The sequence below is a fragment of the Carlito syrichta genome, unplaced genomic scaffold, assembly GCF_000164805.1.
Source record: "Carlito syrichta isolate Samal-C Ts95f unplaced genomic scaffold, Tarsius_syrichta-2.0.1 Scaffold121030, whole genome shotgun sequence".
In the NCBI taxonomy this organism is placed as follows: domain Eukaryota; kingdom Metazoa; phylum Chordata; class Mammalia; order Primates; family Tarsiidae; genus Carlito; species Carlito syrichta.
The window spans coordinates 83,642-97,300 of record NW_007065126.1 but is presented as its reverse complement, the minus strand read 5'-3'; the positions used below and the strand labels follow the sequence as shown (position 1 = coordinate 97,300).

General features: G+C 50.1%; 1 protein-coding gene across 2 annotated transcripts in view; it reads left to right on the top strand.

Annotated features, from left to right (window-relative positions):
• The window catches only part of ST6GALNAC1 (ST6 N-acetylgalactosaminide alpha-2,6-sialyltransferase 1), a 22,152-nt gene extending 9,117 nt beyond the window's left edge, over positions 1-13,035 (top strand). The window contains exons 2-9 of one of the 2 annotated variants that reach the window (XM_008048204.1): positions 8,277-8,958; positions 10,558-10,726; positions 10,902-11,073; positions 11,309-11,447; positions 11,707-11,810; positions 12,318-12,407; positions 12,485-12,584; positions 12,844-13,035. In XM_008048204.1, the coding sequence (XP_008046395.1) occupies positions 8,277-8,958; positions 10,558-10,726; positions 10,902-11,073; positions 11,309-11,447; positions 11,707-11,810; positions 12,318-12,407; positions 12,485-12,584; positions 12,844-13,035 (1,648 nt within the window). The remainder of the gene's footprint in view (positions 1-8,276; positions 8,959-10,557; positions 10,727-10,901; positions 11,074-11,308; positions 11,448-11,706; positions 11,811-12,317; positions 12,408-12,484; positions 12,585-12,843) is intronic. The other variant, XM_008048205.2, reaches the window with a different exon arrangement.
• The last annotated feature ends 624 nt before the right edge of the window (positions 13,036-13,659 follow it).

Genomic DNA, 13,659 nt, shown 5'->3' with positions numbered 1-13,659 from the left:
CGCGGGCTCAGGCAATTCACTCATCTCAGCCTCCCAAAGGCGCGGGATTACAGGCTGAGCCACCGAGCCCGGCGACTATGTACTTCTTAAGACCAGTGGCCATAGCTTTTTTTTTTTTGACTTGGAGTCTTACTCTTTGTCACCCAGGCTGGAGTGCAGTGGCATGCTCACAGCCACCGCAGCCTCGACCTGCTGGGTTTAGGTGATCCTTCCACCTCAGGCTTCCAAGTAGCTGGAACTACAGACGCACACCACCATGCCTGGCTAGTTGTTTTTGTGATTTATTGTAGCGATGAGGTCTTACCAAGTTGCCCAGGCTGGTCTTGAACCCCTTGGGCACAGGCAATCTTCTCACCTCAGTCTCCCAAATTGCTGGGATTACAGGCTGAGCCACCACACCAAGCCTGGCCGTAGCTTTTTTAACTTCAATCCCTAACAGGTAGCTCTCAATGCTGGGCATATCATATATTAATAAATATTTGCAGGATAAACATTGCATTGTGTTTTCAAATTCTCATAGAATTTTCAATAAGCTGTCTCGGTTTTCAGTGATTCTCTTTAATTTTTTATTTGTATTAAGGTAACACGAATTAAAAGCCAAATAGTACTACAAGACTTGCACCAAAATAGAGCAGGTGACATGTCTTCTCCTTTCGTGCGGATTTTGACTCTCTCAGTAACTACTTCATTCTTTGCTGTTCCTTTGGGTACTTCCCACTCATATTTCTAAATAATGTGCCTATCCTGCTATTTCTTGATTTCCCAACTTTAAGTACTAAGGTGCAATAAACGAAATATTATTGACTAATGGCCTTGAAGCCTGTTATCTCTTTAGATTGCCATCAGCCTTCCCAGTAGCCGGAATTAATTCCCAGTAGCCGAATGAGGCATGTGCTACCACGCCCAGCTGATTTTTTTTTATTTATTGTAGAGATGAGGTCTCGCTGCCCAGGCGGGTCTCGAACCCGTGGGCTCAGGCAATCCACTCACCTCAGCCTCCCAAAGGCGCGGGATTACAGGCTGAGCCACCGAGCCCGGCTTATATTTATGTTTTGAATCAGAGACTCACTCTGTCACCCAGGTTGGAGTGCAGTGGCATGATCACAACTCCCACATCCTCGACCTCCTGGGCTCAGGCAATCCTTCCACCTCAGCCTCCCAAGTAGCTGGGACTACAGGCTCATGCTACCGTGCCTGGCTAATTTTTAAATTTTTTTGTAGAGACAAGTTCTCACTATATGGCCCAGGCTGGTCTTGGACTTCCGGACTCAAATGATTTTCCCACCTCAGCCTCCCAAAGTGCTGGAATTATAGGCATAAGTCACCACATCCAGTCAATGAATTTATTTTTTAAGTACAATATTTTCTATTTCTACTTCCTAAGTATGTCAGGATTATGAAATGAAAATGTCTTTTGCTTGGATGCTATCCATGATTAATTTGCCTGTCCCTCTGGACTAGAGGTCCTTAAAAGAAAAGAGCTCTCCCCAGCCCCAGCCCAGCCCACAGGTCAGGACTACACAGGGTTTGAACAAGATGAATACAGGGCACTCAGCATATGGACACAATTTGAGCATTCAGTAAATACCATGCATGAAAATAAATAAATGTAGCTGGGCTCGGTGGCTCAGCCTGCAATCCCGCGCCTTTGGGAGGCTGAGGTGAGTGGATTGCCTGAGCCTGCAGGTTCGAGACCCGCCTGGGCAACTTGGTGAGACCTCACCTCTACAATAAATCAAAAACTAACTGGACGTGGTAGCACACGCCTGAAGTTCCAGCTACTTGGATGACTGAGGCGGAAGGATCGCCGGAGCCCAGCAGGTCAAGGCTGCGGTGGCCGGGAGCGGCCACTGCACTCTAGTCTGGGGGATAGAGTGAGACTCCAACAAAAAAAAAAAAAAGAAGAAGAAAATAAGTAAATGCCTATGTAAACACCCACATCCCTAGCAATCATAGGTATATTTAATTATAGGGAATTAAATGATACATAATTTTGTCAACACCTGGGTTATTGCTCCAACTGTCTATAAACTTAAATGAGTCATCAATCAATTGTAGATTTGCAGAAGGAATAGTCCTTCCAGGAGTCACTGAGTCTTTCTAGCCTCTAGATAGGATCCTTTTTTTTTTGAGTTGGAGTCTCACTCAGTTGCCCAGACTGGAGTGCAGTGGCCGTTTCCGGCCACCGCAGCCTCGACCTGCTGGATTCCAGCGATCTTTCTGCCTCAGCCTTCCGAGTAGCCAGAATTACAGGTATGCGCTACCACGTCCGGCTGATTTTTTGATTTATTGTAGAGATGAGGTCTCGCTGCCCAGGCGGGTCTCGAACCCGCAGGCTCAGGCAATCCACTCACCTCAGCCTCCCAAAGGCGTGGGATTACAGGTTGAGCCACCGAGCCCGGCCTTTTTTTTTTTTTTTTGAGTTGAAGGCTCACTCTTTCGCCCTGGCTGGAGTGCAGTGGCATGCTCATGGCCACCACAACCTCGACCTGCTGAGCTCAGGCAATCCTTCTGCCTCAGCCTCTCAAGTAGCTGGAACCACAGGCGCACGCCACCACGCCTGGCTAAGTTTTTGATTTATTGTAGAGACGAGGTCTTGACAAGTTCCCAGGCTGGTCTCAAACCCCTGGGTTCAAGCAATCCTCTCACCTTTGCCTCCGGAAGTGCTGGGTTTACAGGTGTGGGCCACCACGCCCAACTAAATAGAATTCTGGAGAGGAATGCCCTGTCTTTTCAGGGCTGACATGCCCACTAAGTAGAAGGCCAGCTAATCATGCTTTGTGGCCTGAGATGTGTAATGTCGGAGACCACCCCAGCCTCATCATCTCTCCCCACAGCAGCCATGTTAAGATGCCTGCCACCCAGGCAGCTACCTCCATGAAATCATTCAAAATGGAGGGAATAACATTCATCGGAATTCCTCTTGGCAGAAAGCTACAGGAGTCTGGAAACGTCCACAGGCCTCTTGAGGTTTGGGGGGTGGGAAGTGGAGGTGGGGGTGAATCCACCGAGAGGCTTCACTAGGTAACAAGAGCCTGTGCTAAACCAGGTGAATAACTAGGTTTTTGTTTTGCTGAGTGGCCCACGCAAGCTTGGAGCTCACGCTTAGTTGTCAAACCAAAGGTGAGTGGGGAGCCTCATCTCTACCCTCAAAGCACGCAAGTCTTTCTACTAAATAAATGTGGAACAAATTGATCAAGAATATATATTCTTGGCCGGGCTCGGTAGCTCAGCCTGTAATCCCAGCACTTCGGGAGGCTGAAGCAAGTGGATTGCCCAAGCCTACAGGCTCGAGACCAGCCCGGGCAACTTGTCGAGACCTCGTGTCTACAATAAATCAGATGTGTGTGGTGGCGCACGCCTATAGTTTCGGCTACTTGGAAGGCTGAGGCGGAAGGATTGCCGGAGCCCAGCAGGTCAATACTGGGTGACCGTGAGCGTGCCACTGCACTCCAGCCTGGGTGACAGAGTGAGACTCCAACTCAAAAAAAAAAAAAAAAGAATATATTCTTGACTAACATAAGTCTTCCACTCTGCATTGAACAGTATTCTTTCATGATGGACACTTTGTGGGTGTGTGCCCGGCTCATGAGCCAATAACCCCCTCTTTCTCTTGAAACTGTCCTCTTCCATGCACAGGGTGGGCCCCAGAATGTCACATAGTGTGTGACCCAGATGCCTGAACAGGGATGGAGATGCGCCACAGTCTTTCCCCCAAGAATGAAAAATTGGGAGCAAAGACAGTCAACATCTCTGGAGTAGGTATTATGGGATGGCCATTTACCACCTCTGCTGAAGAGCAGAGGAAGCTGGTCTGCAGGGAGAAAAAGAAAGAAGCGAGCAGATTCAGAGGAAGCAGAGGTGAGAACAGAGAGCATGATACCTGATTTCAGGCCACTTCTCGTTCTTGGGTTCCTTGAGACACTTTCTATCCTTATGATAAATTCCTCTCTTTCTTTTCTTGATGGAAAATAGAAAATGAAAAAAGAATTAAGATTTGAAGGCTATTAGCCTATTCAGGGTGCTGCCCCTGCCCCCTGGCCTTTCAGGTCTGAAATATCTCTCATTTGAGCTGTTTCTTTGAGTCATATAACAAGGGCAGAGGTATGTTCTGCACAAAGCCAGTTAAAAATGTGTGTTTCAAGGAGGAAGGATCTCTGGGAGGTCAGAAAGAAGGACACACTGCCAGCCACCAGCCCTTTTCTGACACTCTTAAGGGAATTTAGGTTTTCGTCCTGTTTCAGAACAGAGAGTGCTCCACCCGGAAGGTATGAACAAATGTGTCTCCTTCTGACTGAGGAAGGCTGGAAATACAGTATCAACCAAGAGGGCTAGCCACAACTCAGGCAGGAGGCCCTGAAGCAAGAAGGGCTAACACAAGTAACCTGTCTGCTTCATGTACTGCTGTGGGCCAGCCCTGAGTTCCTCCAGTAATGAAAGATCTCTTTTGTCTTCTGTGTCTAATGACAGTAATTGTGTATCACATAGGATCAAAGTCTGCGGCCTTATTCAAATGTGCATTCCCAGGCTTACACAGCACACCGTGTAGAGTAGATATTAAGTAAACATTTGCTGAATGAGATGTTCTTTGTTGGTACTAGGTACATATTTAAATCCTATACAGCTTTTGTTTGGATCCATTTCCTTTTGCTTCAGGAAGTCTTTTGAAAGCACTGATGGGATGTGATATGGCATGCAGTAAGATGGTAGTGAGGGCTACTGAGAATGATTTCTGCCTCCTTGAAGTTTGTAACTTAAGAAAGAGATGATATTGCTCTGAACAAATACAACCCCCAAAACATAATGAATCTGACGCCTTGTACAGTTTTAGCTTCCACATTAATGCAGGAGGTGGAGCTTGGGTCAGGCTCCCTTCCACGGTGTGTTTTCATGTTCACCCCTTTCCTAACACACCTCCTAATTACAACTTGATGCCTATTTGTGTGATGACACATCATCCCCTTCTTATCTTAGGCTCCACAAGGAAAAGGATACGTCTGGTTAAGTGTATCGCCGAGGCCTAGTTACTAGTATTATGCTCAAAGGAGGTATTCAATAAATATTTACAGAATCAAAGAGTGAATAACTTGAGTCGGTTGGAGAGTGGATGTTAAAGCAACAACCAGGCAAAGCACAGTGGCTCATGCCTATAATCCCAGCATTTTGAGAGGCCAGGGTGGGAGAACGGCTTAAGGCCAAGAGTTCAAGACCAGCCTTGGCAACAAAGTGAGACCCCCCCCCATCTCTACAAAAAATAATTAGCCAAGCACAGTGGCATGTACCTGTAGTACCAGCTACTAGGTAGGCTGAGGCAGGAGGATCTCTTGAGTCCAGGAGTTTGAGACTGCAGTGAGCTATGATCGTGCCACTGCACTCCCGTGTGGATGACAGAGGAAGGCCCTGTCTCTAAAAGAAAGAGCAGTAACCAGAGGAGTTTGAGACCAGGCCAAGTGGATCTCCAGCTTGTCCATCATGGACTGGGAATGAGAAAGGAGAATTTCAGTGGGAGTGAGAAGGGAGGGAACATATTTGTTGAGTACAAAGGGGGGGCCCAAAAAACCTGGAATTTATTTATTTTAAAATGTTTAAGCTTCAGTCACCTTCAAAATACTCTCTGTTTGATGCAATACACCTAGAAGATGCTTTTCCACTGCTCAAAACAGTTTTTGAACTTGATTTTTATGCCTCTTAGTGCTTCTGCCATTTTGTTTGTTTGTTTGTTTCACCCCCTCCATATCAGAAAAACTTTTTCCTTTGAGGGCTTTTTTCATCCAGAGAAACAAAAAGAAAGTCACTCAGGGTGAGATCAGGTGAATAAGAAGGGTGGGGCCCAGGGACCATGCCATTCTTGGTCAAAAACTGCTGAACACTCAGTGCAGTGTGGGCAGGTTTTCTTGTAAATCAGGTACCAAGAAATGGCCAAAGCCGGGCTCGGTGGCTCAGCCTGTAATCCCGCGCCTTTGGGAGGCTGAGGTGAGTGGATTGCCTGAGCCCGCGGGTTCGAGACCCGTCTGGGCAGCGAGACCTCATCTCTACAATAAATCAAAAAATCAGCTGGGCATGGTCGCGCATGCCTGTAATTCCGGCTACTGGGAAGGCTGAGGCGGAAGGATTGCCAGAGCCCAGCAGGTCGAGGCTGCGGTGGCCGGGAGCGGCCACTGCACTCCAGTCTGGGCGACAGAGTGAGACTCCAACTCAAAAAAAAAAAAAGAAAGAAAGAAATGACCAAACGTGTTGAATCTCCACCAAAAAAAAAAAATTTCACTGAAACCAAATGCAGCCTCTCACAGCAATGCTAGCTGTTACACTAATGTGAGAGAATTCCTAGAACACTTACCTAGCAGGGGGAACCTGTACTACAAGGGGCCTGCCCTCCGAAAGATAATTTCAGGTTTTTGGGGGGTCATCCTCGTAGGTATTTTGTGTCAGGTGCTTTGTACATGTTGTCAGTTCGTGCTCATAAGAGACTTCCTCAGAAGCAAAAGGCAGCAACCCATGTTACAGATAAGAAAACCAAGAGTTGGGTAGGTGAAGAGGATTTCTCCTCAGTCGTGCCAGCTAATAAATGGAAGTGTCAGGATTCTCACTCAGGCCTCTTTGGCTACACATTCCTTGCTCTTTTTTTTTTTTTCTTCATGTAGCCTTAGTGAGGCTATATACATAGCTTAGAAGAATGGTATAAGCAGACAGCAGCAGCCTGAGACAAGCGGGACCAAGACAGATGGGGAGGCCTAGAATGCCAGGGGTAAGGAGCAAGAGATGGAGCCAAGGAAGTCCATCTGGGAAATGGCCAAGAGGATCAGGAGAGAGGAAGATCACTTCTCCCGCAACTCCCAGAAATACCCCTAAAACCTTTGTAGCACAGAGACCCCACCACAAAGTCTAGTCAGAGGAGCATGCGGAACAGAGGATCCCAGTTTCTCCACAGAACATGCAGAACACCTGACACTAAATTGCATCATGAAGTGATGCTTTTGATAGCCTCACATAAACACAGAAAATAAAAAGAAAATAAATACAATCCCTGAAGCCAAAAACCTTGAGCTGCCAAAAGTCAGACCAGACACCCTGAATCCATTTTTTACTACTGCTTGAAAAAAGGATTTTAGGATCAAAACAGACTGTGCTCCCTCCCCGATCACTCCCTTCCTTCTCCCCCCACCCCAAAATTCTTCAATAACTCCTCCTGAACAAGTGGACAAAGATAAACTCTAAATTCTATACTCCAACACACAACGCAGGTCACCATCCCGCCCTGCCTAACTGTCTGGAACCATCTCCAGCCCCCTCCCCTCTGGATGTTGTAATTACAGGTTCACCACCCCGTGCACTTACTGTTTCCAGGACTGAAACCTTCTCCCCACTCCTAATCCTCCAGAAGGGGAAGCTTCTCCGGGATCCTTTCTCACTCCCAGGGTAGCCCCACAGATGTCCTGCCTTCAGGCTCGCAGCAGGCTCACACTTCCTCCAGGCAGCCTAATCCCTTGTTTCACAGACTGGCTCTCACCAGAGTTGCTCTTGCTTATGGCTGGGAAATGCCTTTCATCTGCAGTCTCCAGCGTCTAACGTCTGAGATGGGGCTAAGAGGGTGGGATTTTGACAAGTAAGTGTTGAGTGTGTATTTTTTTCTATCAATGCCAAGGAGCAAAAGTTAGTTTCTAGGCAGGATTTGACTCATGACTCTGTTTGAAATAAACCTTTAAGGCAGACCTTTCAAAATCAAGATTGGCAGCTCCATCCTTACGTGAATTAAGTGGAGTGTCTCTTCCACTCCCTTGTAAATGGGGTTACCATGGTTACCTCTGCTTCATTAACAGAAAACAAAAAGGTTAACTGAATCACAGAGATGTGAGGTGACGGGACAGGGTCACACAAACTCATTCTCAGAACTCACAATCCAGAATGGCAGTGTACACTGGGGCCCAGGAGTAAGCATGGGGGTTGGCACTGCCGCTCCCTCCATGCTTGCTTCTCCATGCTTACTTCACCGCCCGTGGAGGTGCCTGGAGAAACGTTTTGGCTCTTATCTTGGCACCCAGTCTAGGCCCCCAAACTCCTTGCTATAGCCAAGTCTGCCTTATTAGTCGGAGGTAACTTTCCAGACTCCTTGCCAAAGGGTGCAGTGTCATCCTTGGTAGCAGATGGTGTGGCACCTTCCTGTCGTCCCCTACGGGGACTGTTTGAAGTCTACTTAAGGCACGAGAATAAATATTAGTTATGCTTCTGACCTATTTCTACAATCTTCAACCTTCATCAAAAGTTATCTCTGTCCATAGGTATCAGTATAGAGAGAGCATTACTGAAATGTCTCCAGAGTCCCAGGTGCCCGTGACGGGAAGGAGGAAAACCATTGAGGCAGAGTTGGTGCCAGAGAACAGCACCCTCAACACACAACCCCAGGCCACAGCCCACACTGCTGGAAAGAGCAGAACAGAGGCCAACCGGGCACCACCAGAGGAGCTGGGCAAGGGGCCCGGCACAGCAAAGACAACATTACTGAAGAGTCCAGAAAAAGAGAAAACTGCAGTGGACACACTGTCACCCAGAGGCCAAGACACGGGGACGGCCTCTAACAGGACAGAGGCGCTGTCACTGAAGAGCCAGAACACAAAGACAACCAGAGGAAGCAGGGACCAGCTGAAGAAGCTGATAAGCACAAAGACAGTGGCTGTGAAGTATCATGGCAAAGAAGCAACCGCAGCAAAGATGCTCACTCCAGGAGGTCGGGACACAAGGCCAACCACCGCAGGAGCGGTGCCAATGAGCCTGGGACAGAAAGGAATGCCCACAGCAGTTGTCCCACCCGAGGGAAAGAAAGCGCAGGCCACCCCACACCCTGCCCCTTTCCAGGGTCCCACCACACAGAGAGACCAAAGACTGAAGCCCGCCAACTTCAAGTCTGAGCCTCGGTGGGATTTTGAGGAAGAATATAGCTTGGACGTGGGGGGCCTCCAGACGGTGAGTTTCTGCCACCAGCCCTTCCCTTGCAGCTCCCTGCTCCAAGGCCCCTCCTGAGAGGCAGCCCACCCCCACCTTCTCCCTCCCCTCCCAGGCACTGCTTTTAGACTTTGCCTCGTTCCACCCCGAGCTCATGATGAAGCAGAGCTCAGCCCTGCACTGCTCCAATCCATCCCTCCTTCCCAAGATGGCCAAAACAGGGGAGGAGGAGAAGGCAGCCCCAGAATCCTGGTCTGAACTGCATGGGCAGGTGTGGGTGAGCGGGGGCCTGCCTTGGAGACCCCTGGAGAAGGCCTGGAGGTCACCAGTCCAGGGTGAGAGAATGTGATCTGCTCTGGGGCTGGACACCTGAATCTTCATCCCCCTACAGGGGAACAGGGACTAACAGACAAGAACACCCCAACTTCATGCCCAGCCCTGATCCCTAGGAATGTCCTTCCTGCAAAGCCAATTCCACCACCTTCACTCTCTTCCAATCCTAAGAAAAACAGCCTGAGCTTAACCACACCCACCCACGAGGTCCTTCTCACATGCACCTACATGGAGGGACAGCACTCAAAATGTGTATATACTGCCAGACATGGAGGCTCACGCCTGTAGTTCCAGCACTAAGAGGCCGAGGCAGGAGGATCACCTGAAACCAGAAGTTCAAGACCAGCCTGGGCAACATAGTGAAACCCTATCTCTGTAAAAAATTAAAAATTAGCCAGGCTCGGTGGCTCAGCCTGTAATCCCGCTCCTTTGGGAGGCTGAAGTGAGTGGATTGCCTGAGCCCGCGGTTCGAGACCCGCCTGGGCAACTTGGTGAGACCTCATCTCTACAATAAATCAAAAATCAGCTGGGCATGGTAGCGCGTGCCTGTAGTTCCAGCCACTTGGAAGGCTGAGGCAGAAGCATGGCCAGAGCCCAGCAGGTCAAGGCTGCAGTGACCGGGAGCGGCCACTGCCCTCCAGTCTGGAAGACAGAGTGAGACTCCAACTCAAAAAAAAAAAAAAAACAAAAAACCGGGCTTGGTGGCTCAGCCCGTAATCCCGCGCTTTGGGAGGCTGAGGTGAGTGGATTGCCTAAGCCCGCGGGTTCGAGACCCGCCTGGGCAACTTGGTGAGACCTCATCTCTACAATAAATCAAAAAATTAGCTGGGTGTGGTAGCGCCCGCCTGTAGTTCCAGCTACTTGGAAGGCTGAGGCGGAAGGATCTCCGGAGCACAGTGGGTCAAGGCTGCGGTGGCCGGGAGCGGCCACTGCACTCCAGTCTGGGCGACAGAGTGAGACTCCAACTCAAAAAAAAAAAGAGAGAAGAAAAATGCTCACAAAGCATGTATGTTTACACATAGACGATTGCACTGGCAGCCGGAGGGACACATGCCACATTCACAGGATACGGCTCCTCTCACGCTTGTTTACAAAGGTGCTTTTGCCTTGAGGGCCAAGAACATCCTTTCCCTGGAACGCTCAGGACCACAGCGGGCCTCACAATGGAGATGGGAGAGAATAGGACTGAGAGGTAGCAGAGTCAGTGCCTTCCATCCCGTGAGGCCCAGCCCCTGCGCGTAGCCTTCCTAGGCTTCTCCCTGCCTGACCTTGTCCTCCTGCATGCAGACCTGCCCTGATTCTGTGAAGGTCAAAGCCTCCAAGTCACCGTGGCTCCAGAAGCTCTTTCTGCCCAACCTCACTCTCTTCCTGGACTCTGGAAACTTCAACCAGAGTGAATGGAACCGCCTGGAACACTTTTCACCACCCTTTGGCTTCATGGAACTCAATCACTCCTGTGAGTCCTTCCCTTCCCCTGGGGGAGGCCACTGGGTGAGCAGTCAGTGAAGGCGAGGGCAGCTGGCTTTCTGCCTCTGGTCTGCCTCTTCCCTGGGGCCCACCAGACCTGGGAGAAATGATGGGCTGGACTCCTGTCCCTTCCAGGGCTCTGAATGGAGCCCCCCTTGTTCTAGTGGTGCAGAACGTCGTGGCACGCTTCCCTCCAGTGTCTCAACAGCAGCTGCTCCTGGCCGACCTCCCTCCCGGGAGGTCCCGGTGCATCACTTGTGCCGTGGTGGGCAACGGGGGCATCCTGAACAACTCCCACGTGGGCCGGGAGATAGACGGGCATGACTACGTGTTCCGGTAAGTTGTCCCACCCCAAGCTCCCCTCTCCAGGTCCTCTCCTGCAGGGATGGGCTCTTCTCAGAGCCTGGCAGGGTATCCCATGCCTGCATCTAGAGGGTGGAATTCCTGGGCTCTCCAGAAAATCTCAGCATGCAACCGCTTCCTCCCCTAGTTCTCCTTCCTTTCCCCACTCACCTACATGAATCTCCCTCTTCTGCTCAAGAGTTCTGTCTGGTTTTGTCTTTCTATACAGACTGAGCGGAGCTGTCATTAAAGGCTATGAACAGGATGTGGGTACTCGGACTTCCTTCTACGGCTTTACTGCCTTCTCCCTGACTCAATCACTTCTTATATTGGGCAATCGGGGTTTCCAGAACGTGCCTCTGGGGAAGGTGAGCAAAGAGGAGTGGGCCTGGCTACACCTGGACTCTGGATGAGGGAGCGCTCAGGTCAGAAAGGCAGGTGAGCATCCGGTGTCTGGATGGAGTTTGTAGTTGGTACAGGCTCCCTTCCCATGAGGACGAGAGCAGGGAGAACGGCCAGACAGGCCAGAGAACAGCCAGTGGGCAGTCTGGAGTCAGAGGCAGGCCACCCGGCCCCTGGTCTCCTCGAGGCAGTACTTCTGGGTCACTCACTGTACTTTGTCCTCAGGACATCCGCTACCTGCACTTCCTGGAAGGCACCCGGGACTATGAGTGGCTGGAAGCACTACTTCTGAATCAGACCTTGGTGGCAAAGAACCTTTTCTGGTTCAGGTACCCACTGCTCTCCCCCCACCCCCTTGCCCCAGTCTGAGCTATGTAGTAAGCGGCTATAAAGAACGGGACAGGCCAGGCTCAGTGGCTCAGCCTGTAATCCCAGCACTTTGGGAGGCCGAGACAAGCGGATTGCCTAAGCCTGCAGGTTTGAGATCAGCCTGGGCAACTTGGCGAGACCTCATCTTTACAATAAATGAAAAAAATTAGCCAGGCATGTTAGCGCATGCCTGTAATTCCAGCTACTTGGAAGGCTGAGGCGGAAGGATCGCTGGAGCCCAGCAGGCTGACGCTGTGGTGGCCGTAAGCCCAGCCATTGCACTCCAACCTGGGCAACAGAGCGAGACTCCAACTAAAACAAAACAAAACAAAACAAAAACTGGACAGGTGGGGTCAACCTTAGCTCTCACCTCGAGATGGGTGCCAGTCATGCCCGTGACCCTGACTTGGCCCACACACCAGGCCAGGTAACAGAACTGAGCCTGAATGACCTATCCCTAACCACAGAAAAAGGCCCCTAGAAGCTTTTAAGGAAGCACTGAAATTGGACAGATACCTGCTGCTGCACCCAGACTTTCTCCGATACATGAAGAACAGGTGAGAACAGAAAGCACGTGGAGGGCCCATCTCATCCTCCGCAGACTCCTAATGGCTGGGGGTCTGGGATATTTCAGATTTCTGAGGTCTAAGACCCTAGACACTGTCCACTGGAGAATATACCGCCCCACCACAGGGGCCCTCCTGCTGCTCACCGCCCTTCATCTCTGTGACCAGGTAAGGCTCTACTTCAGGAGAAGCAGCTCTGGGGCTAGTTCTGGGTCTGTTCAGCAAGAGACGATGGCTGGGCTGGGTGCACACCTCTGGCAGGGAAGGAGAGGGCATGAGCGCAGGTGTGTGCGTGTGCACCCAGACCCCTAGAGATGAAACCAGGATAAAGAGACACCCTCCTGCCCCCACATACACACACACACAGTCCAGGAGAAGCCTGGAGACAGCATTGACAGATCCTATTTCTCCTCCCACCTTCACACAGGTGAGTGCTTATGGCTTCATCACTGAGGGCCATGAGCGCTTTTCTGATCACTACTATGATAAGTCATGGAAACGACTGATCTTTTACATAAACCATGACTTCAAGTTAGAGCGAGACGTCTGGAAGCAGTTACATGATGAAGGTATAATCCGGCTGTACCAGCGTTCAGAAACCGCCAAAGCCAAGAATTGACTAAAGCCAAGCTGCGGTGGTCTCCTCGTCTGCTTCAAGGTACAGGGTGCGGTGGGAGTCTTGAGACTCTTCTACGGTTTCCCCGGGCCCAGGCCAGGCTCCAAGCCCTTCAAGACTTCCGAGGAGACACTTGAATAGAGAACGAGACTCTGAGGTGGCAAAGGATTGATCGAGGCTTTGGAGTTCTTCAGAACATTGCTGTAGGTTCTGATGCAGATTCCCGAGACCAGAGACTTTTACCTAAATGCAGTGATGAGTCAGTGCCACAATTTCTGCCGAAAAGCACTCTTCCGGCCCCAAAGCGACGTGACACAGAGGAACGAGTCTGAACTTACAGAGACATGCAGACTGGGTTTGAATTCCAGATCTTCTACTTAGCAGTTGTGAAATCTTGAAGGCATTATTTAATTTCACTATAGGTTGTCTAGAGGACCTGAGGTAGGGGCCTTCCTAGAACAAAGAGATAAAGGGCTTCCCAGAAGAGAAAAAAGGAATGTGACTCATTCCATGTCACAGTGCACCACGTGTAACCCTGCTACAACCCTATGCTGTGAGATACCCAATCAAAATGTATATTGCCATTACGTTGCCTAATAAGGGAGACAAACTAGAACGTAAAGGAGG